The 25,335-nt window shown below is 41.0% G+C and overlaps 3 protein-coding genes across 3 annotated transcripts in view; 2 read left to right on the top strand and 1 right to left on the bottom strand.

Annotated features, from left to right (window-relative positions):
• Window positions 1–6,005: 6,005 nt before the first annotated feature.
• LOC137288708 (interferon-inducible GTPase 5-like) lies at window positions 6,006–12,797 on the top strand. Its single transcript, XM_067820806.1, has 2 exons — window positions 6,006–6,028; window positions 10,434–12,797. The coding sequence occupies exon 2, from the start codon at window positions 10,434–10,436 to the stop codon at window positions 11,676–11,678; it is 1,245 nt and encodes a 414-aa protein (XP_067676907.1). The 5' UTR covers window positions 6,006–6,028; the 3' UTR covers window positions 11,679–12,797.
• Window positions 12,798–17,551: 4,754 nt separating this feature from the next.
• On the top strand, window positions 17,552–25,040 carry LOC137288692 (interferon-inducible GTPase 5-like). The gene is made up of 2 exons (XM_067820805.1): window positions 17,552–17,624; window positions 22,016–25,040. The coding sequence occupies exon 2, from the start codon at window positions 22,016–22,018 to the stop codon at window positions 23,258–23,260; it is 1,245 nt and encodes a 414-aa protein (XP_067676906.1). The 5' UTR covers window positions 17,552–17,624; the 3' UTR covers window positions 23,261–25,040.
• The window catches only part of LOC137288676 (dynein axonemal heavy chain 8-like), a 107,962-nt gene continuing 107,188 nt past the window's right edge, over window positions 24,562–25,335 (bottom strand). Inside the window, exon 89 of the mRNA XM_067820804.1 lies at window positions 24,562–25,211. Coding sequence (XP_067676905.1) covers window positions 24,924–25,211 — 288 coding nt within the window. The 3' untranslated portion in view covers window positions 24,562–24,923. The remainder of the gene's footprint in view (window positions 25,212–25,335) is intronic.

The following is a 25,335-nucleotide window of genomic DNA, read 5'->3' as shown; positions in this document are numbered from 1 at the left end:
TAAGTAAACTCAGTCTCAATGTTATTCCTTAAACTCCACCACTGAGTTTAACAAACCCTAGCAGAAGGTCGCATCAGGCAACCTTTGAGCGACCTATGACCGTCCAATCAATAGCGAGACGGTTATATAAATTTAACCAATCAGACAACGGCTACTACTTAGGGGCACAGATCTCTCCACAAACAACAATCCGCAGAAAATACAGATATTTGACCTGCGATATATACGCTTTGGGGTTCTGTTGACATGGTTACCATTGGCTAATATTTCTGCAAGATGAGATCCCTTGAATATTGCCAAAACACTGTTTTCGGAGATAGTTAATATATACTCTGTTGTCATGGTTGTAATGTACGCCGTGTGAATCACCCAGAAGCGATCATACGCTAAATAACATTCGGAATCGTTCGGGTACGAACCTTTTCGAGATAAAAAGTTCAAAAGGTGTGTGCGAATGTCACTTTCGCGATTTGGAAAGCTGTGTTCTGATTGGTCAGTCCCAAAGGTTACCTGACGCGACCTCCCATAAGGTTTTGTTAGACTCAGTAGTGGAGCGTAAGGAAAAGTACCGAGGCTAAGTTTACTTAGACTGGAAACAATATATATGACTACAGAAATCTCCGTCTAAATAACTCGTTTTTTATCACATTCACGTCATCAGTTTAAAAGTGGAGAAATCGCATTTCTATAATATTACGTGTTGATGACAATGACAAAACTTAAGGAAATGAGTGGTAATTCCTGCATGCAGTGTGTTCCAAAATACATTTTGCTTAAACTATTAAAGATCATGCAGTCCTCCGAAGTTACTTACCACTTGATGCGAGTGAACCTATTGAGCACCGGGTCTGCTCACGTGGCAAAAGGCGTCTCTCGTAGTCGTAACGATCTTGTGAGTAAGGTTTGAGTGTCTGACGAGCAGCTGGAGGAAAGTAGATGTGTTTCAACGCGATGCCACACCTATGTGCGTTCGTGTACTTGAACAAGTACTTGAATGGTGTAAATCTGCATTGAATATGCTTTCAGAACATGTTAAGTTAATGTTTCTATGAAACTGGCACATATGTGAAAATCGTCGTCAAAACCGACTACTTTTGCCTCTCGAACGTCTGTTGATGTTGTGTGTGTCTGTGGCCAGTAGCAGGAAAGTAGATGTGTTTCATCGCGATTGTACACCTATGTGCTTTCGTAAACACGAGCAAGTACTTATACGAGGTAAATCTGCATGGAACAAGCTTTCAGAAAATATAAACACCATGTTTGTGTGAAATGTTGCACATAGGTGAAAATTGTTGTCAAAAACTGACTACTTTTGTTCGTGCTTCTGGGTAGCGTCTCTCGTACGCGTAACGAAATTGTGAGGCCGTTTGTGTGTCTGTGACGAGCGGTGGGTGGAAAGTTGATGTGTTTCATTGTGATTGTACACCTATGTGCATTCGTGTACACGAACAAGTACTTATACGAGGTAAATCTGCATGGAACAAGCTTTCAGAAAATATAAAGATCATGTTTGTGTGAAATGTGCACATAGGTGAAAATTGCCGTCAAAAACTGAATACTTTTGTTCGTGCTTCTGGGTAGCGTCTCTCGTACGCGTAACGAAATTGTGAGGCTGTGTGTCTGTGACGAGCGGTGGCTGGAAAGTAGATGTGTTTCATTGTGATTGTACACCTATGTGCATTCGTGTACACGAACAAGTACTTATACGAGATAAATCTACATGGAAAAGCTTTCAGAAAATATAAAATTCATGTTTGTGTGAAGTGTGCACATAGGGGAAAATTGTTGTCAAAGGCTGACTACTTTTGTTCGTGCTTCTGGGAAGCGTCTCTCGTACGCGTAACGAAATTGTGAGGCTGTGTGTCTGTGACGAGCGGTGGGTGGAAAGTAGATATGTTTCATTGTGATTGTACACTTATGTGCATTCGTGTACACGAACAAGTACTTATACGAGATAAATCTACATGGAATAAGCTTTCAGAAAATATAAAGATCATGTTTGTGTGAAATGTGCACATAGGTGAAAATTGCCGTTAAAGGCTGACTACTTTTGTTCGTGCTTCTGGGTAGCGTCTCTCGTACGCGTAACGAAATTGTGAGGCCGTTTGTGTGTCTGTGACGAGCGGTGGGTGGAAAGTAGATGTGTTTCATTGCGATTGTACACCTATGTGCATTCGTGTACACGAACAAGTACTTATACGAGGTAAATCTGCATGGAACAAGCTTTCAGAAAATATAAAGATCATGTTTGTGTGAAATGTGCACATAGGTGAAAATTGCCGTCAAAAACTGACTACTTTTGTTCGTGCTTCTGGGTAGCGTCCTCTCGTACGCGTAACGAAATTGTGAGGCTGTGTGTCTGTGACGAGCGGTGGCTGGAAAGTAGATGTATTTCATTGTGATTGTACACCTATGTGCATTCGTGTACACGAACAAGTACTTATACGAGATAAATCTACATGGAATAAGCTTTCAGAAAATATAAAGATCATGTTTGTGTGAAATGTGCACATAGGTGAAAATTGCGTTAAAGGCTGACTACTTTTGTTCGTGCTTCTGGGAAGCGTCTCTCGTACGCGTAACGAAATTGTGAGGACGCTGTGTGTGTCTGTGACGAGCGGTGGGTGGAAAGTAGATGTGTTTCATCGCGATTGTACACCTATGTGCATTCGTGTACACGAACAAGTACTTATACGAGGTAAATCTGCATGGAACAAGCTTTCAGAAAATATAAACACCATGTTTGTGTGGAAATGTGCACATAGGTGAAAATTGCCGTAAAAAACTGACTACTTTTGTTCGTGCTTCTGGGTAGGGTCTCCGTACGCGTAACGAAATTGTGAGGCCGTTTTGTGTGTCTGTGACGAGCGGTGGGTGGAAGTAGATGTGTTTCATCGCGATTGTACACCTATGTGCATTCGTGTACACGAACAAGTACTTATACGAGATAAATCTGCATGGAATAAGCTTTCAGAAAATATAAACATCATGTTTGTGTGAAGTGTGCACATAGGTGAAAATTGCCGTCAAAAACTGACTACTTTTGTTCGTGCTTCTGGGTAGCGTCTCTCGTACGCGTAACGAAATTGTGAGGCTGTGTGTCTGTGACGAGCGGTGGCTGGAAAGTAGATGTGTTTCATTGTGATTGTACACCTATGTGCATTCGTGTACACGAACAAGTACTTATACGAGATAAATCTACATGGAATAAGCTTTCAGAAAATATAAAGATCATGTTTGTGTGAAATGTGCACATAGGTGAAAATTGCCGTTAAAGGCTGACTACTTTTGTTCGTGCTTCTGGGAAGCGTCTCTCGTACGCGTAACGAAATTGTGAGGACGCTGTGTGTGTCTGTGACGAGCGGTGGGTGGAAAGTAGATGTGTTTCATCGCGATTGTACACCTATGTGCATTCGTGTACACGAACAAGTACTTATACGAGGTAAATCTGCATGGAACAAGCTTTCAGAAAATATAAAGATCATGTTGTGTGAAATGTGCACATAGGTGAAAATTGCCGTAAAAAACTGACTACTTTTGTTCGTGCTTCTGGGTAGGGTCTCTCGTACGCGTACGAAATTTGTGAGGCCGTTTGTGTGTCTGTGACGAGCGGTGGGTGGAAAGTAGATGTGTTTCATCGCGATTGTACACCTATGTGCATTCGTGTACATGAACAAGTACTTATACCTAGTAAATCTGCATGGAACACACATTCAGAAAATATAAACATCATGTTTGTGTGAAGTGTGCACATAGGTGAAAATTGTCGTCAAAAGCTGACTACTTTTGTTCGTGCTTCTGGGAAGCGTCTCTCGTACGCGCTGTGTGTGTCTGTGACGAGCGGTGGGAGGAAGGTAGGTTTGTTTCAACACGATGATACACCTATGTGCGCTAATGTACACGAACAAGTACATGTACGAGGTAAATCTGCATGGAATAAGCTTTCAGAAAATATGAAAATCATGTTTATGTGAAGTGTACACATAGGTGAAAATTGCCGTAAAAAACTGACTACTTTTGTTCGTGCTTCTGGGAAGCGTCTCTCGTACGCGTAACGAAATTGTGAGGACGCTGTGTGTGTCTGTGACGAGCGGTGGGTGGAAAGTGTGTTTCATCGCGATTGTACACCTATGTGCATTCATGTACACGAACAAGTACTTATACGAGGTAAATCTGCATGGAACAAGCTTTCAGAAAATATAAAGATCATGTTTGTGTGAAATGTGCACATAGGTGAAAATTGCCGTCAAAAACTGACTACTTTTGTTCGTGCTTCTGGGTAGCGTCTCTCGTACGCGTAACGAAATTGTGAGGCCGTTTGTGTGTCTGTGACGAGCGGTGGGTGGAAAGTAGATGTGTTTCATCGCGAGTGTACACCTATGTGCATTCGTGTACACGAACAAGTACTTACACGAGGTAAATCTGCATGGAATAAGCTTTCAGAAAATATAAACATCATGTTTGTGTGAAATGTGCACATAGGTGAAAATTGCCGTCAAAAGCTGACTACCTTTGTTCGTGCTTCTGGGAAGCGTCTCTCGTACGCGTAACTATATTGTGAGGACGCTGTGTGTGTGTCTGTGACGAGCGGTGGGAGGAAGGTAGGTTTGTTTCAACACGATGATACACCTATGTGCGCTAATGTACACGAACAAGTACATGTACGAGGTAAATCTGCGTTGAATAAGCTTTCAGAAAATATGAAAATCATGTTTGTGTGAAGTGTACACATAGGTGAAAATTGTCGTCTGAAGTCTAATATCTACTGGTATGGCAGCTAACATAAAACGTAAAACTGTTTTTACATCGGTAGAAGTGACCCCCACTCTTAATCGTGTTTTCCAACGATTATACTTCCAACAAAAGAGTAGTCCGTATGAAAAAAATGTTATTCGTGATTTTGTTTAAATTTATTATACCCCTTTGATGTAACGCAAGAAATATCGCCATGTACATTACGCACGCTTCACACAGTCTCAGACTCAAGACGGATGTTTTGACTGGGCAATTTAGTCAGGCATCAGTTACCTCCCATTAATGACACGCTAACCCGGTCACCTCTACGCGAGACGATTCGCGCGGTTTCGAAAAAAGTAAACATGTTTCAACACAATAACAAACAGGTGTGCGTTGGTGTGCATCGAAAGCTGCATATATATTATGAATCTACGATAAATGAGCTTTCAGAAAATACTAAATGTAAGTTTCTGAAAATTATGCACATAGGTGAAATTCGCTGTTGAATATCGCCAATTTTTGCTCAAATTTTGCACATTTTTGTCATTTTTTGACAATTTAATGTCCTCTTTTTATGTTTTCATTCACGTCATCCAATAACTTGACCATCTGTCAATGACTGTAGCAAATTTTGTTTAATTATTTTCACAAATAACAATTTTAGACATGTTTTTGTGTGACATGCAGAATTTCTCTCTCTGTGATCAGGGAGTCACGCGTATGAGTGACCCCCTCTCAGGTAGTCACTTGTACGCGTAACGGGAGACCGTCTCGCGTACACGTTACGTCCTCTACTGTTAACTCATTTAGATTTCTGTCCTTTTGTACAGTAAATAGACAACACCAATACAGTTTCAATCTTTTTGTAAAAAAAAGTCATTACTATAGCACTGTCACTATGTTTCTAATCGGAGCATGTACTTGATGAAATACAGTTACTTTTTAACTCTAAAGTTATATATTAGATATGTGATATAACCTTATAGCCTTTTACATGGACGGATCTTGTGTGTTCAGGCGCGTTTTTTTGGTGTGGTGCGCACTCAGGAAAGTTTATTAAATCATAGGCGGATCCCTTTGGTCTCGGTCGAACTGTGCAAACTCCCTATCTCGAAAAGCTATATCCGCCCTCCGTTGGTCGACTGGGAATAAGTCGTCCAATAAATTATTCTCCGAAAGCGAAAGAACGCATGGGAAAAACCCTGGATCAATTCTCGGAAAATCCATTGTGTGAGAGCTATATATACCGTGCACTGCATTAACTTACTGCGCACAGCTTGAGCACTGACAGGTAAGGAAACATGTTTTGACACTCCTCCGATTCAAATATCATAAATAGGCTATTGAGACTATATATTACCGTGTTTATTAGACAGACCAATGAGCCGTATCGGGCCTGCATCATGTAAGTCTAAATGTCGCAATATCACACCAATCTTCAACAGGCCCCCCTAAGTAATTGAAGGAATTACAGCAAATTTGAAGGAATTGCATCTCAAATGTAAACAAACGCAGCCCACTCGCGAAACAATTGCAGCGATATCGGTAATTTAGCGGTAATAACAGAAATACATCGGCCCTATCGGAAGCAATGTCGGTTATACTGGAAACACGATCGGCCATCTCCGGAGATTTTTCGGTCGCGAGCGGAAACTCACGCAACAAAACATGGCGTCGTTGGAACAAGCACCCGTCTCGGTGAGATTTGTTTTTAGTTCCTACTATTACAATTTTATACTTATCCATCTTTGACCACCCGTGTTGAATGCGAAAAAAATCGGAAAAAGCGCGCCCGGTAAAGTGCACTACTTAGAGTGCAGTTTACCGGGCGCGCGACCCGGGACTGCTGAGCGTTCGCTAATGAGCGCGCTATAGCGCGCTGTAGAGCTACTGAACTGTCTCACTTTACCGCGCTGATGTATCCTTAGGGTTAGGGACCCCCCTTCTAGATCCTTAGGGTTAGGGACCCCCCTTCTAGATCCTTAGGGTTAGGGACCCCCGCTTCTAGATCCTTAGGGTTAGGGTCCCCCGCTTCTAGATCCTTAGGGTTAGGGACACCCCCCTTCTAGATCCTTAGGTTTAGGGATCCCCCCCTTCTAGGTCCTTAGGGTTAGGGACCCCCCTTCTAGATCTTTAGGGTTAGGGACCCCCCCTTCTAGATCCTTAGGGTTAGTGAGTAAAGGTTAGGGTTGGCAAACCTTAGATGCGATTATATCCATCCACGAATCGAAAGTCAAACGATAAACGTCATCATATATCATAGCTTCGCTGGATTGGCTGCACAACATCTTGAAAACAATGCCTAGGTGTGGCTTCTCGCTTTGATGAATGGGTAGGCGGGGCCTAGCTCTGCGCATGCGCAGTAAATGAAAACAAACCATAATAGCTTGTTTTCATTCACTGCGCATGCGCAGAGCTAATGGGGTAATGACCCGTTAAACGAGCACTAACAAACTGTGATCGCACCGGTGGTCCCGAGGTAGCGTGTCCGCTAATTAGTCTAATTAGAATCCCACGACCCCTGCTGAGAGCGTTCGAGCCCCGCCAGCACAGCGAAAAAAAGCGCGCCCGGGAAAGTGCACTACTCCCCGTTTAGGTATGAGGTGTTGTCGGGGCAATAACTTATGTTTTTAGGAAAAGATAGTCACTCTAGGAGAGTGTCACAAGTCATGCCCCTGCAGTTTGTTTACATCTGAACATCGAAGTCGTGCCGATGATTACGAACGTGCGCCAGATATAACATCATTTTTTTTTAAAAAATGTGTTTAAATTTGTCAGTTGCACTTCATAGCAAGACAAATTATGGCTCATAAACTTCTTCATGGCGCACGTTCATGATGTTCGTAATCATCGGCACGACTTCGATGTTCAGATGTAAACAATCTCCAGGGGCATGACTTGTGACACTCTTCTTCTGACAATCTTTTCCTAAAAACATAAGTTATTGCCCCGACAACACCTCATACCTAAACGCATTCAACACGGGTGGTCAAAGATGGATAAGTGTAAAAATGTAATAGTAGGAACTAAAAACAAATCTCACCGAGACTTGTTCCAACGACGCCATGTTTTGCTGCGTGAGTTTCCGCTCGCGACCGAAAAATCTCCGAAGATGGCCGATCGTGTTTCCAGTATTACCGACATTGCTTCCGATAGGGCCGATGTGTTTCTGTTATTACCGCTAAACTACCGATATCGCTGCGATTGTTTCGCGAGTGGGCTGCGTTTGTTTACATTTGAGATGCAATTCCTTCAAATTTGCTGTAATTCCTTCAATTACTTAGGGGGGCCTGTTCAAGTAGCTAAGATGCATAGCGTTCACTACATGAACGCTATGCCGCACCTCCATAGGCCGCAATGGTGGAAATCCTTTGTCGCACTTTCGCGCACTCGTTACGACTATTGCGCACGAAAAACTGATATGAATGGCTTCTTTGTACTTATACCTACATGTGCGCCCTAGTTTCGTTATCAAAATATTAAAAATTAAATATTTGCAAGCCATCAAACATCTCAGTCGATCGATTGCATATGAGCGGTGCCATTTTGAATCACGTGACGCGAAGGGATTCCCTCCCAAAAATGGTAACACACGTGTCCTACACCTCGCTGTTTGTTTACACCAAATTTTCATACATTTTTAGATAATTAAAAGGATTGTGTGGAGCCATTCATTAGACTAAATTTCGAAAACGGAAATAAATATAAACGTACATCCGACTAATAATATCCAACGCCGAAACGCTCCTGGAATATTGTTAAAAGTGGCTTAAAGCCATACTCACTTGCTCTATTGTAGGGATAAGTTTATGGCTGATAACACAATTGACGTTATTGTAACGTACTATATGGGAGTTGACATACCAAAGTTAACACCTATTACGATCCGTCTCGAATATCGCCCAGTGTGGAGTTTAATAACTGACAAACTTATTACAATACTTTGGTATGCGAGAAGCGATTCACTCACTTGCATAATAAGTCTAGATCTCGGTTGTGCAGCTTGCTCAGCTTGACCTGTGCGTCTTTACATATGCGTGAGGCGTTAGGGCTGTTGACACATACAGCAGGACAGAGAATGTTATACGGCGACCTTGTCTCGGCTGTTCGCGCATGTTGACAATCAGCTGACACCTCACAATAATTAACCCAACCAGTTGTGACGCGGTCAAGCAGTGCATTAGTATTCACTTCATCAGGTCAAACTGAACAAACTGAGAAGAGTGTTACCATGTAAAATATAGTTACAAGCATCCATGTTGGGCTCCATGATCCTGTTTGGCTTTAACAGCCAAGAACTTAATTAACTTGACAATCCAGTAACTGAAATCGTATGACATGAATCTCTAATAACGGTTGGTTATTTCAGCAGTTTGCAGGGTTTTGACCCTTGGACTAATAGCAGACCCAAACTATTTTAATTGTCAATTTCACCAATGCAACAGGGAGATGGTAATATAAAACTTTTTCCGGCGAGCTCAGACGCCACTGTAACAGACTAGGTTATAGGGAAATGGTGTTTCTGCTTTGTCCAGACCTAGTTATATATAATGTATCATAAGTGATGGTCAGTCTTTGCGAAAAGTTGTCTGCAAAAACAAATCGTTTCACATTTTCTCCTGAACGACTGTTCCAACTGATAGAGTAATTTTCACTCGTAGTTCAACTTTTCTTCCCATGGCAACCCACAAATGACACATTTTAAATCAAAGATGGCGGATAAACGGCTGGATATATCACATTTTACTCCCACATAAAAATGATAGGCATCTCATGAAGTCAAATACCAAACACGGAAGCTATCGGATCAATACTGGCGCAGATGCATGCTGTTTACGCCGTTTTCATCAAATAACGGATTTCTGCAGTTTTCAATAAAAAATGACAGCGAAACGATGCAGTTTGTGATAAGCATCAAAGAACATAAAATATTTAGTACCTGATACTGATGCTGCGGGAAGGGTTTGAGGGGTTGAAGCATTGTAAACTTATTGTCCTTCTGAGAGAGTACGTAAGTCCCAAACCAGTCTATGTAAATTTGGTACGACCAACCTTTTAATCGTAGTATATTTGTTTTTAATAATGGCTAAATTCCAGTATAATCGCCAATAGATGGTGTAAATCCATTTGGGGTCCACGCAGGTAGCAAAGGTACTGTAAGTCCCCATGGTCTCTCGTGTGATGATCTACCTTCAGTTGTTGCCGATCTACAGAACGTATTTTATATTGTAATGTCCAAATAGTGATATTTGTTTTAACTTTCCACACTACCTTTAATTGTAACTGTGATATTCTAGTTGTTTAACTATCCTTTGACAAGAGGTTTTTATAATATAATTTCATTTCAGTATCAAAATGTTCTCGTCACGATATGGCTGAAATATTGCCGATGTGACGCTAAATATTAACTCACTCACTCACTCTAAAGTCTGAATTTTAATGGTGATTGAAGGTAGTGCCAACTATACATCTAGCAACTGGACTTGGGAGTGCTCATTGTTCTTTCTCTATAAGTTTCAATCAATTTCTTAAAAGACAACACACAAAAATGCTGAGAAAGGGGTGTGAGGGAATAGGAATTTCAATTTTGTATCATATAATGAAGTTAGAAGAAAACACACACAAAGCAAGCCTATTTCGTTTTATGTATCGTGAAAATATTTTTGTGTCAGTGACAAGAGTCAGCATGTTTACAGATGGACAAGTTCGAAGACATAAGCCAAGAAGAGGTTGACGAAATCCGCCGCCACGTTGATGAACATGGGTTGAGTGGCTTACCAGGAAAAGTTCAAGAAAAAATGAGGGCCTGGAGAAATATCCCATTGTCTGTAGCTGTTGTTGGTGAGTCCGGCGTGGGAAAATCAACCTTCATCAACAGCGTCCGTGGTCTGACAGCAGATGATGAAGGAAGTGCGGCTGTGGGGACAGGGGACACGACACAGGAACCAACTGTGTATCGCCATCCCTACAATGAAAAGCTGGTGTTTTGGGATCTACCTGGTGTCGGAACACCTAAGTTTCCCCAAGACAAGTCGTACCTTGAACGGGTTGGATACTCAAAATACGACTTCTTCCTCCTGCTGTCGGATGACAGATTCACATCAAAAGACATCTGGTTAGCACGGGAAATAGAGTCTTTGAAAAAAGATTACTTCTTTATCAGGACAAAGATTGATGATGCAATGGAGAATGCCGAAGACAGCGAACACAATTTTTCAGAAGGTAGGGTTCTGGAACGAATCAAGAACAACTGCTATGACAACTTTAAAGCAGGGCAGTTGGCACAAAGAGCGGTCTACTGTATCGACTGCTATGACAAGCATAAGTGGGACTACACAAAGCTAATGGAAGACATCCTAGTTTCCCTACCTGAACTGAAGAGGAATGCACTTGTGCTGTCACTGTCTCCACTCACAAAAGGAGTAATTAGGCATAAGACGAGGGCACTAAAGAGGAGGGCAACAATGGTGGCACTGGCATCTGGAATACAAGGAGCATGTACCTCACTTATACCAATTCCTCTTCTAGGAGGCGCTATCAGTTTATCGCTAGATATTGCCCTTCTGGCTAACGAAGTCACTTTCTACTTGGAGCAGTATGGATTGGACGATGATTCATTACAGAAACTTTCTTCCAGAACGAATACAACGGTAGACTACTACAAAGATGCCCTGAAAGACGGGTCTGCCATCATGGCTTCCCGTCAAACGGTCAAAACATTTTTGATGAATACGATCAAATCTCAGGCAGGGGAGGAAGCTGTCAAGCGCATCCCCATAGAAATGAGTCGTTTTGTGCCTTTTGTAAATGCTCTTATCGGTGGAAGCGCAAATTTTGCCACAGCCTTCTACATGCTGATTAAAATGATCAATGACTTGGAAAAAGACGCCATGAAAGTTCTTGATGCTATAATTCACGCTACAAGCTCAGAGGTAGACTAGTAGTAATGTCACGATTGAACGATACACATGGAACATTTACCAGGAAGTACTCCAAACAGTCATTCTGTGCTTGCTTTCTATGAATAGATCATGAAATAGAGGTTATGTCAATGTTTTGTGTCTTGCGACAAGGCCGAAATCACTTCACTCTCTAACTTTTAGCCATGTTATTATTAGGCATTTTCAGGGTTAAGCTTTACAGCTTGGCCACATCTGCTAATTGCCTTCCGAGGCTTGAGGCTTCACAGGCGATTGGTCTCACTACTTCATGCGCCAGTTCACTCATTCTTAACGAACTCTTCACCATGCAAAGACTATAACGACCGTCGCAAAGTGTAACATCATGGCAACATCAAAGTTAGTATTTATTTCATTGCATTTAAGTATTGCAGTACATTTATGTTAAAAACGTGTATCTATGTACTATCATTTAAATAGGTATTGAGTGTGCTATATGTAATAATGTTAAAACAAACCTAAGCCATAACCATAAGTATCCGTAACATATTTTTATCATCACTATCCCTTTACTTTGTGTTTGAGATGAGAGAATTTTTTGATAAAAGTTTCTATGGTTCAACTATGTTGACTCCAAGAGTAAAATATTATTTACAGCAGTTTCGTCCCTGTCCCTAAGACTGTTGCTTTGGCAGAATTGTGACATACCTTTGTCACAGGGTATGAGTATGTGCATATGCTTATTTAATGGACATGAATTGTGTTGATACCGTAGTGTGACAATGAATCGTTTTTATGCTGTTATTATGACTAATGTGCAATTGTTTATTGTTGCCTATCCTGTGTGTGTTGCATTGTATGTATATATCATCATTGCGTAATGCGTATTGACGTACATATTTCCAATATTCTGTATGTGTAATATTATTCATGCTTTGAGTTACCATACTAGGCTTGGTAATCATCCATATGTATGCAACCTGTGTGTGGAATTATATGTATATCATATGTATCTTGCACGAATTACATGTGATTATGTTATATTATTTTATTTATTGTTACAGGGTGTCGTTAATCACACATCTATCTCAGAAATAAACATCATCACACCCAGCGATGTTGGCAGTAAATGCCTAACGTTGACCCTGCTATATATATGACTGTATGTGTTTGGATTCTTCATTTCTCTGCTTTATCCGCAACAGACTGGCCTGTTTTGTTCGTGGACTTCTTGCTAGGCAGTAACCCCAAAATTGCATGCGCAGGTATCCTGAAATTAACATTTTATACAACACAGAACACATGAATAGCTCCCAAAATATTTTTTCACACTCAAGAAATCAGTTTCATTGAAGCAAATTTATTCTCATGTAAAACGGAAAACAAAACATTAACAATGAGAACAATAACATACTCTTAAATATATAAATATATCCTTAACAAAATAATATCCAACAGCAGAAAAGAACAATATCCAACAGTTAAAGTCTTAAACGTTATCAAGTGAATATCATCACAGTATATCTACAACAGTTAAATAAGTTTTGAGAATACTCTTATTGCAAGTTTTTGTACAATCAGTTAATCCTTCATCAATACGGAATAGGAATGCCACACGGAGAATAAGACATACATTGCTCTATATCTTGAACATATGGTTGCCAAAGTTTGTGACAGTCAATGTGACATCTGTGGATCTGACACTTTACTTTATGTCACAAAGTGCAGCCACACCCCGAAGAATCCAGTGATCTGGACTCTGTGAAGTTTTGAGAACTATGAAGGTTATGTATGTGAGATCTGTTCTGTGTGGTTTCTTGTAGATTGGACACTGGTAGAGTCTTGGGTCCTTGGGAGCTGTAGAATTGATAGCAAACATGTGTACCACAGGCAGTGAAGTGAACAGCACCTTGGCAGTTGACTCACATAGACGACAGTTCTTCCTGTCCCATCCAGCTCCATCCAGATACAGCCCAAACACATATACACCCTCCTAAAAAGACAAGGTAATGAAAGTGGGTTTACAGTAAATTCAAAAGTAGGTGAGAGTCAGCAAGGTTACAGAGAGCAGCCGCTGCATACAGCTAACAACATTCAAGACCAGAATACATGATTGAGTGACAAGTCTGCAGTGCCCTAGAAACACACTTAGTAGAGACGAATGGTAAAACTAAGATTATAATAAGTAGGAGAATGCTTTGATCATGCTAAAGGATGTGAAGTTGCCATTTCATTATTTCTACTCACAGCAGGGGGTGATGTTATATCTTCTTTAGAGGTCTTCATCACATCATTATGCAGAGTGACAGAATCCAGGGCCCAACCTTTGTGAGCGCGGGTTACCTCCTGTCGCATTGCAGTCAAGAAACCTGTGCATGATATTAGAGAAAATGCAGGTTATTGTTTTTATTTGTAACATGTATCATATGCATAAATGTAACTGCAGCCAGAGTGAGAGCTTGGTTGTTTCCTGTTTCACGCTGCAGTCAGTGTTTGGAGGAGGGTGTTACCATGGAAATCTGGGTTTATTGCTGGTTATAGCATATTAAGGATGCAGTGCTGCTTGTGTTGAGCAGTGAATTGTGAGCCTGGCATTGTCTTTCTTAAAGAAGACAATAAATGTGTCTGTACTGTCACTTAGTCATAATGATCCTACTCCACACCCAAATCTGTCACATTGACTGCTTGTACTGCTTGTAGAAAATGTTATGTGAATCTTCATCATGTTTTCTTTTTCTTCATGGTCTGTCAACTTGCAAGTGTAACTCAACTTCAAACTCTGAACAGATTGTGCTGGACGCAAACTATTCTGTTACATTCTGTGACGAGCGGTGGCTGGAAAGTAGATGTGTTTCATCGCGATTGTACACCTATGTGCATTCGTGTACACGAACAAGTACTTATACGAGTTAAATCTGCATGGAACAAGCTTTCAGAAAATATAAAGATCATGTTTGTGTGAAATGTGCACATAGGTGATAATTGCCGTTAAAGGCTGACTACTTTTGTTCGTGCTTCTGGGTAGCGTCTCTCGTACGCGTAACGAAATTGTGAGGCCGTTTGTGTGTCTGTGACGAGCGGTGGGTGGAAAGTAGATGTGTTTCATCGCGAGTGTACACCTATGTGCATTCGTGTACACGAACAAGTACTTATACGAGGTAAATCTGCATGGAACAAGCTTTCAGAAAATATAAAGATCATGTTTGTGTGAAATGTGCACATAGGTGAAAATTGCCGTCAAAAACTGACTACTTTTGTTCGTGCTTCTGGGTAGCGTCTCTCGTACGCGTAACGAAATTGTGAGGCTGTGTGTCTGTGACGAGCGGTGGCTGGAAAGTAGATGTGTTTCATTGTGATTGTACACCTATGTGCATTCGTGTACACGAACAAGTACTTATACGAGATAAATCTACATGGAATAAGCTTTCGGAAAATATAAAGATCATGTTTGTGTGAAATGTGCACATAGGTGAAAATTGCCGTTAAAGGCTGACTACTTTTGTTCGTGCTTCTGGGAAGCGTCTCTCGTACGCGTAACGAAATTGTGAGGACGCTGTGTGTGTCTGTGACGAGCGGTGGGTGGAAAGTAGATGTGTTTCATCGCGATTGTACACCTATGTGCATTCGTGTACATGAACAAGTACTTATACGAGGTAAATCTGCATGGAACACACATTCAGAAAATATAAACATCATGTTTGTGTGAAGTGTGCACATAGGTGAAAATTGTCGTCAAAAGCTGACTACTTTTGTTCGTGCTTCTGGGAAGCGTCTCTCGTACGCGCTGTGTGTGTCTGTGACGAGCGGTGGGAGGAAGGTAGGTTTGTTTTAACACGATGATACACCTATGTGCGTTAATGTACACGAACAAGTACATGTACGAGGTAAATCTGCGTTGAATAATCTTTCAGAAAATATGAAAATCATGTTTATGTGAAGTGTACACATAGGTGAAAATTGTCGTCAAAGGCTGACTACTTTTGTTCGTGCTTCTGGGAAGCGTCTCTCGTACGCATAACGAAATTGTGAGGACGCTGTGTGTGTCTGTGACGAGCGGTGGGTGGAAAGTGTGTTTCATCGCGATTGTACACCTATGTGCATTCATGTACACGAACAAGTACTTATACGAGGTAAATCTGCATGGAACAAGCTTTCAGAAAATATAAAGATCATGTTTGTGTGAAATGTGCACATAGGTGAAAATTGCCGTCAAAAACTGACTACTTTTGTTCGTGCTTCTGGGTAGCGTCTCTCGTACGCGTAACGAAATTGTGAGGCCGTTTGTGTGTCTGTGACGAGCGGTGGGTGGAAAGTAGATGTGTTTCATCGCGAGTGTACACCTATGTGCATTCGTGTACACGAACAAGTACTTACACGAGGTAAATCTGCATGGAATAAGCTTTCAGAAAATATAAAGATCATGTTTGTGTGAAATGTGCACATAGGTGAAAATTGCCGTCAAAAGCTGACTACCTTTGTTCGTGCTTCTGGGAAGCGTCTCTCGAACGCGTAACTATATTGTGAGGACGCTGTGCGTGTCTGTGACGAGCGGTGGGAGGAAGGTAGGTTTGTTTCAACACGATGATACACCTATGTGCGTTAATGTACACGAACAAGTACATGTACGAGGTAAATCTGCGTTGAATAAGCTTTCAGAAAATATGAAAATCATGTTTGTGTGAAGTGTACACATAGGTGAAAATTGTCGTCTGAAGTCTAATATCTACTGGTATGGCAGCTAACATAAAACGTAAAACTGTTTTTACATCGGTAGAAGTGACCCCCACTCTTAATCGTGTTTTCCAACGATTATACTTCCAACAAAAGAGTAGTCCGTATGAAAAAAATGTTATTCGTGATTTTGTTTAAATTTATTATACCCCTTTGATGTAACGCAAGAAATATCGCCATGTACATTACGCACGCTTCACACAGTCTCAGACTCAAGACGGATGTTTTGACTGGGCAATTTAGTCAGGCATCAGTTACCTCCCATTAATGACACGCTAACCCGGTCACTTCTACGCGAGACGATTCGCGCGGTTTCGAAAAAAGTAAACACGTTTCAACACAATAACAAACAGGTGTGCGTTGGTGTGCATCGAAAGCTGCATATATATTATGAATCTACGATAAATGAGCTTTCAGAAAATACTAAATGTAAGTTTCTGAAAATTATGCACATAGGTGAAATTCGCTGTTGAATATCGCCAATTTTTGCTCAAATTTTGCACATTTTTGTCATTTTTTGACAATTTAATTTCCTCTTTTTATGTTTTCATTCACGTCATCCAATAACTTGACCATCTGTCAATGACTGTAGCAAATTTTGTTTAATTACTTTCACAAATAACAATTTTAGACATGTTTTTGTGTGACATGCAGAATTTCTCTCTCTGTGATCAGGGAGTCACGCGTATGAGTGACCCCCTCTCAGGTAGTCACTTGTACGCGTAACGGGAGACCGTCTCGCGTACACGTTACGTCCTCTACTGTTAACTCATTTAGATTTCTGTCCTTTTGTACAGTAAATAGACAACACCAATACAGTTTCAATCTTTTTGTAAAAAAAAGTCATTACTATAGCACTGTCACTATGTTTCTAATCGGAGCATGTACTTGATGAAATACAGTTACTTTTTAACTCTAAAGTTATATATTAGATATGTGATATAACCTTATAGCCTTTTACATGGACGGATCTTGTGTGTTCAGGCGCGTTTTTTTGGTGTGGTGCGCACTCAGGAAAGTTTATTAAATCATAGGCGGATCCCTTTGGTCTCGGTCGAACTGTGCAAACTCCCTATCTCGAAAAGCTATATCCGCCCTCCGTTGGTCACTGGGAATAAGTCGTCCAATAAATTATTCTCCGAAAGCGAAAGAACGCATGGGAAAAACCCTGGATCAATTCTCGGAAAATCCATTGTGTGAGAGCTATATATACCGTGCACTGCATTAACTTACTGCGCACAGCTTGAGCACTGACAGGTAAGGAAACATGTTTTGACACTCATCCGATTCAAACATCATAAATAGGCTATTGAGACTATATATTACCGTGTTTATTAGACAGACCAATGAGCCGTATCGGGCCTGCATCATGTAAGTCTAAATGTCGCAATATCACACCAATCTTCAACAGTCCCCCTAAGTAATTGAAGGAATTACAGCAAATTTGAAGGAATTGCATCTCAAATGTAAACAAACGCAGCCCACTCGCGAAACAATTGCAGCGATATCGGTAATTTAGCGATAATAACAGAAATACATCGGCCCTATCGGAAGCAATGTCGGTTATACTGGAAACACGATCGGCCATCTCCGGAGATTTTTCGGTCGCGAGCGGAAACTCACGCAGCAAAACATGGCGTCGTTGGAACAAGCACCCGTCTCGGTGAGATTTGTTTTTAGTTCCTACTATTACAATTTTATACTTATCCATCTTTGACCACCCGTGTTGAATGCGAAAAAAATCGGAAAAAGCGCGCCCGGTAAAGTGCACTACTTAGAGTGCAGTTTACCGGGCGCGCGACCCGGGACTGCTGAGCGTTCGCTAATGAGCGCGCTATAGCGCGCTGTAGAGCTACTGAACTGTCTCACTTTACCGCGCTGATGTATCCTTAGGGTTAGGGACCCCCCTTCTAGATCCTTAGGGTTAGGGACCCCCCTTCTAGATCCTTAGGGTTAGGGACCCCCGCTTCTAGATCCTTAGGGTTAGGGTCCCCCGCTTCTAGATCCTTAGGGTTAGGGACACCCCCCTTCTAGATCCTTAGGTTTAGGGATCCCCCCTTCTAGGTCCTTAGGGTTAGGGACCCCCCTTCTAGATCTTTAGGGTTAGGGACCCCCCCTTCTAGATCCTTAGGGTTAGTGAGTAAAGGTTAGGGTTGGCAAACCTTAGATGCGATTATATCCATCCACGAATCGAAAGTCAAACGATAAACGTCATCATATATCATAGCTTCGCTGGATTGGCTGCACAACATCTTGAAAACAATGCCTAGGTGTGGCTTCTCGCTTTGATGAATGGGTAGGCGGGGCCTAGCTCTGCGCATGCGCAGTAAATGAAAACAAACCATAATAGCTTGTTTTCATAGTGGGGTAATGACCCGTTAAACGAGCACTAACAAACTGTGATCGCACCGGTGGTCCCGAGGTAGCGTGTCCGCTAATTAGTCTAATTAGAAACCCACGACCCCTGCTGAGAGCGTTCGAGCCCCGCCAGCACAGCGAAAAAAATCGGAAAAAGCGCGCCCGGGAAAGTGCACTACTCCCCGTTTAGGAATGAGGTGTTGTCGGAGCAATAATTTATGTTTTTAGGAAAAGATAGTCACTCTAGGAGAGTGTCACAAGTCATGCCCCTGCAGTTTGTTTACATCTGAACATCGAAGTCGTGCCGATGATTACGAACGTGCGCCAGATATAACATCATTTTTTTAAAAAAAATGTGTTTAAATTTGTCAGTTGCACTTCATAGCAAGACAAATTATGGCTCATAAACTTCTTCATGGCGCACGTTCATGATGTTCGTAATCATCGGCACGACTTCGATGTTCAGATGTAAACAATCTCCAGGGGCATGACTTGTGACACTCTTCTTCTGACAATCTTTTCCTAAAAACATAAGTTATTGCCCCGACAACACCTCATACCTAAACGCATTCAACACGGGTGGTCAAAGATGGATAAGTGTAAAAATGTAATAGTAGGAACTAAAAACAAATCTCACCGAGACTTGTTCCAACGACGCCATGTTTTGCTGCGTGAGTTTCCGCTCGCGACCGAAAAATCTCCGAAGATGGCCGATCGTGTTTCCAGTATTACCGACATTGCTTCCGATAGGGCCGATGTGTTTCTGTTATTACCGCTAAACTACCGATATCGCTGCGATTGTTTCGCGAGTGGGCTGCGTTTGTTTACATTTGAGATGCAATTCCTTCAAATTTGCTGTAATTCCTTCAATTACTTAGGGGGGCCTGTTCAAGTAGCTAAGATGCATAGCGTTCACTACATGAACGCTATGCCGCACCTCCATAGGCCGCAATGGTGGAAATCCTTTGTCGCACTTTCGCGCACTCGTTACGACTATTGCGCACGAAAAACTGATATGAATGGCTTCTTTGTACTTATACCTACATGTGCGCCCTAGTTTCGTTATCAAAATATTAAAAATTAAATATTTGCAAGCCATCAAACATCTCAGTCGATCGATTGCATATGAGCGGTGCCATTTTGAATCACGTGACGCGAAGGGATTCCCTCCCAAAAATGGTAACACACGTGTCCTACACCTCGCTGTTTGTTTACACCAAATTTTCATACATTTTTAGATAATTAAAAGGATTGTGTGGAGCCATTCATTAGACTAAATTTCGAAAACGGAAATAAATATAAACGTACATCCGACTAATAATATCCAACGCCGAAACGCTCCTGGAATATTGTTAAAAGTGGCTTAAAGCCATACTCACTTGCTCTATTGTAGGGATAAGTTTATGGCTGATAACACAATTGACGTTATTGTAACGTACTATATGGGAGTTGACATACCAAAGTTAACACCTATTACGATCCGTCTCGAATATCGCCCAGTGTGGAGTTTAATAACTGACAAACTTATTACAATACTTTGGTATGCGAGAAGCGATTCACTCACTTGCATAATAAGTCTAGATCTCGGTTGTGCAGCTTGCTCAGCTTGACCTGTGCGTCTTTACATATGCGTGAGGCGTTAGGGCTGTTGACACATACAGCAGGACAGAGAATGTTATACGGCGACCTTGTCTCGGCTGTTCGCGCATGTTGACAATCAGCTGACACCTCACAATAATTAACCCAACCAGTTGTGACGCGGTCAAGCAGTGCATTAGTATTCACTTCATCAGGTCAAACTGAACAAACTGAGAAGAGTGTTACCATGTAAAATATAGTTACAAGCATCCATGTTGGGCTCCATGATCCTGTTTGGCTTTAACAGCCAAGAACTTAATTAACTTGACAATCCAGTAACTGAAATCGTATGACATGAATCTCTAATAACGGTTGGTTATTTCAGCAGTTTGCAGGGTTTTGACCCTTGGACTAATAGCAGACCCAAACTATTTTAATTGTCAATTTCACCAATGCAACAGGGAGATGGTAATATAAAACTTTTTCCGGCGAGCTCAGACGCCACTGTAACAGACTAGGTTATAGGGAAATGGTGTTTCTGCTTTGTCCAGACCTAGTTATATATAATGTATCATAAGTGATGGTCAGTCTTTGCGAAAAGTTGTCTGCAAAAACAAATCGTTTCACATTTTCTCCTGAACGACTGTTCCAACTGATAGAGTAATTTTCACTCGTAGTTCAACTTTTCTTCCCATGGCAACCCACAAATGACACATTTTAAATCAAAGATGGCGGATAAACGGCTGGATATATCACATTTTACTCCCACATAAAAATGATAGGCATCTCATGAAGTCAAATACCAAACACGGAAGCTATCGGATCAATACTGGCGCAGATGCATGCTGTTTACGCCGTTTTCATCAAATAACGGATTTCTGCAGTTTTCAATAAAAAATGACAGCGAAACGATGCAGTTTGTGATAAGCATCAAAGAACATAAAATATTTAGTACCTGATACTGATGCTGCGGGAAGGGTTTGAGGGGTTGAAGCATTGTAAACTTATTGTCCTTCTGAGAGAGTACGTAAGTCCCAAACCAGTCTATGTAAATTTGGTACGACCAACCTTTTAATCGTAGTATATTTGTTTTTAATAATGGCTAAATTCCAGTATAATCGCCAATAGATGGTGTAAATCCATTTGGGGTCCACGCAGGTAGCAAAGGTACTGTAAGTCCCCATGGTCTCTCGTGTGATGATCTACCTTCAGTTGTTGCCGATCTACAGAACGTATTTTATATTGTAATGTCCAAATAGTGATATTTGTTTTAACTTTCCACACTACCTTTAATTGTAACTGTGATATTCTAGTTGTTTAACTATCCTTTGACAAGAGGTTTTTATAATATAATTTCATTTCAGTATCAAAATGTTCTCGTCACGATATGGCTGAAATATTGCCGATGTGACGCTAAATATTAACTCACTCACTCACTCTAAAGTCTGAATTTTAATGGTGATTGAAGGTAGTGCCAACTATACATCTAGCAACTGGACTTGGGAGTGCTCATTGTTCTTTCTCTATAAGTTTCAATCAATTTCTTAAAAGACAACACACAAAAATGCTGAGAAAGGGGTGTGAGGGAATAGGAATTTCAATTTTGTATCATATAATAAAGTTAGAAGAAAACACACACAAAGCAAGCCTATTTCGTTTTATGTATCGTGAAAATATTTTTGTGTCAGTGACAAGAGTCAGCATGTTTACAGATGGACAAGTTCGAAGACATAAGCCAAGAAGAGGTTGACGAAATCCGCCGCCACGTTGATGAACATGGGTTGAGTGACTTACCAGGAAAAGTTCAAGAAAAAATGAGGGCCTGGAGAAATATCCCATTGTCTGTAGCTGTTGTTGGTGAGTCCGGCGTGGGAAAATCAACCTTCATCAACAGCGTCCGTGGTCTGACAGCAGATGATGAAGGAAGTGCGGCTGTGGGGACAGGGGACACGACACAGGAACCAACTGTGTATCGCCATCCCTACAATGAAAAGCTGGTGTTTTGGGATCTACCTGGTGTCGGAACACCTAAGTTTCCCCAAGACAAGTCATACCTTGAACGGGTTGGATACTCAAAATACGACTTCTTCCTCCTGCTGTCGGATGACAGATTCACATCAAAAGACATCTGGTTAGCACGGGAAATAGAGTCTTTGAAAAAAGATTACTTCTTTATCAGGACAAAGATTGATGATGCAATGGAGAATGCCGAAGACAGCGAACACAATTTTTCAGAAGGTAGGGTTCTGGAACGAATCAAGAACAACTGCTATGACAACTTTAAAGCAGGGCAGTTGGCACAAAGAGCGGTCTACTGTATCGACTGCTATGACAAGCATAAGTGGGACTACACAAAGCTAATGGAAGACATCCTAGTTTCCCTACCTGAACTGAAGAGGAATGCACTTGTGCTGTCACTGTCTCCACTCACAAAAGGAGTAATTAGGCATAAGACGAGGGCACTAAAGAGGAGGGCAACAATGGTGGCACTGACATCTGGAATACAAGGAGCATGTACCTCACTTATACCAATTCCTCTTCTAGGAGGCGCTATCAGTTTATCGCTAGATATTGCCCTTCTGGCTAACGAAGTCACTTTCTACTTGGAGCAGTATGGATTGGACGATGATTCATTACAGAAACTTTCTTCCAGAACGAATACAACGGTAGACTACTACAAAGATGCCCTGAAAGACGGGTCTGCCATCATGGCTTCCCGTCAAACGGTCAAAACATTTTTGATGAATACGATCAAATCTCAGGCAGGGGAGGAAGCTGTCAAGCGCATCCCCATAGAAATGAGTCGTTTTGTGCCTTTTGTAAATGCTCTTATCGGTGGAAGCGCAAATTTTGCCACAGCCTTCTACATGCTGATTAAAATGATCAATGACTTGGAAAAAGACGCCATGAAAGTTCTTGATGCTATAATTCACGCTACAAGCTCAGAGGTAGACTAGTAGTAATGTCACGATTGAACGATACACATGGAACATTTACCAGGAAGTACTCCAAACAGTCATTCTGTGCTTGCTTTCTATGAATAGATCATGAAATAGAGGTTATGTCAATGTTTTGTGTCTTGCGACAAGGCCGAAATCACTTCACTCTCTAACTTTTAGCCATGTTATTATTAGGCATTTTCAGGGTTAAGCTTTACAGCTTGGCCACATCTGCTAATTGCCTTCCGAGGCTTGAGGCTTCACAGGCGATTGGTCTCACTACTTCATGCGCCAGTTCACTCATTCTTAACGAACTCTTCGCCATGCAAAGACTATAACGACCGTCGCAAAGTGTAACATCATGGCAACATCAAAGTTAGTATTTATTTCATTGCATTTAAGTATTGCAGTACATTTATGTTAAAAACGTGTATCTATGTACTATCATTTAAATAGGTATTGAGTGTGCTATATGTAATAATGTTAAAACAAACCTAAGCCATAACCATAAGTATCAGTAACATATTTTTATCATCACTATCCCTTTACTTTGTGTTTGAGATGAGAGAATTTTTTGATAAAAGTTACTATGGTTCAACTATGTTGACTCCAAGAGTAAAATATTATTTACAGCAGTTTCGTCCCTGTCCCTAAGACTGTTGCTTTGGCAGAATTGTGACATACCTTTGTCACAGGGTATAAGTATGTGCATATGCTTATTTAATGGACATGAATTGTGTTGATACCGTAGTGTGACAATGAATCGTTTTTATGCTGTTATTATGACTAATGTGCAATTGTTTATTGTTGCCTATCCTGTGTGTGTTGCATTGTATGTATATATCATCATTGCGTAATGCGTATTGACGTACATATTTCCAATATTCTGTATGTGTAATATTATTCATGCTTTGAGTTACCATACTAGGCTTGGTAATCATCCATATGTATGCAACCTGTGTGTGGAATTATATGTATATCATATGTATCTTGCACGAATTACATGTGATTATGTTATATTATTTTATTTATTGTTACAGGGTGTCGTTAATCACACATCTATCTCAGAAATAAACATCATCACACCCAGCGATGTTGGCAGTAAATGCCTAACGTTGACCCTGCTATATATATGACTGTATGTGTTTGGATTCTTCATTTCTCTGCTTTATCCGCAACAGACTGGCCTGTTTTGTTCGTGGACTTCTTGCTAGGCAGTAACCCCAAAATTGCATGCGCAGGTATCCTGAAATTAACATTTTATACAACACAGAACACATGAATAGCTCCCAAAATATTTTTTCACACTCAAGAAATCAGTTTCATTGAAGCAAATTTATTCTCATGTAAAACGGAAAACAAAACATTAACAATGAGAACAATAACATACTCTTAAATATATAAATATATCCTTAACAAAATAATATCCAACAGCAGAAAAGAACAATATCCAACAGTTAAAGTCTTAAACGTTATCAAGTGAATATCATCACAGTATATCTACAACAGTTAAATAAGTTTTGAGAATACTCTTATTGCAAGTTTTTGTACAATCAGTTAATCCTTCATCAATACGGAATAGGAATGCCACACGGAGAATAAGACATACATTGCTCTATATCTTGAACATATGGTTGCCAAAGTTTGTGACAGTCAATGTGACATCTGTGGATCTGACACTTTACTTTATGTCACAAAGTGCAGCCACACCCCGAAGAATCCAGTGATCTGGACTCTGTGAAGTTTTGAGAACTATGAAGGTTATGTATGTGAGATCTGTTCTGTGTGGTTTCTTGTAGATTGGACACTGGTAGAGTCTTGGGTCCTTGGGAGCTGTAGAATTGATAGCAAACATGTGTACCACAGGCAGTGAAGTGAACAGCACCTTGGCAGTTGACTCACATAGACGACAGTTCTTCCTGTCCCATCCAGCTCCATCCAGATACAGCCCAAACACATATACACCCTCCTAAAAAGACAAGGTAATGAAAGTGGGCTTACAGTAAATTCAAAAGTAGGTGAGAGTCAGCAAGGTTACAGAGAGCAGCCGCTGCATACAGCTAACAACATTCAAGACCAGAATACATGATTGA

Source organism: Haliotis asinina, chromosome 1 (genome assembly GCF_037392515.1).
Source record: "Haliotis asinina isolate JCU_RB_2024 chromosome 1, JCU_Hal_asi_v2, whole genome shotgun sequence".
In the NCBI taxonomy this organism is placed as follows: Eukaryota; Metazoa; Mollusca; class Gastropoda; order Lepetellida; family Haliotidae; genus Haliotis; species Haliotis asinina.
Note: the sequence above shows the minus strand (reverse complement) of the source record. Positions and strands in the feature narration are given on the sequence as shown.

Bases quoted from the DNA above. Each gene is read 5' to 3' on its own strand.
- LOC137288708 (XM_067820806.1), top strand. From the start codon at position 10,434: ATGGACAAGTTCGAAGACATAAGCCAAGAAGAGGTTGACGAAATCCGC.
- LOC137288692 (XM_067820805.1), top strand. From the start codon at position 22,016: ATGGACAAGTTCGAAGACATAAGCCAAGAAGAGGTTGACGAAATCCGC.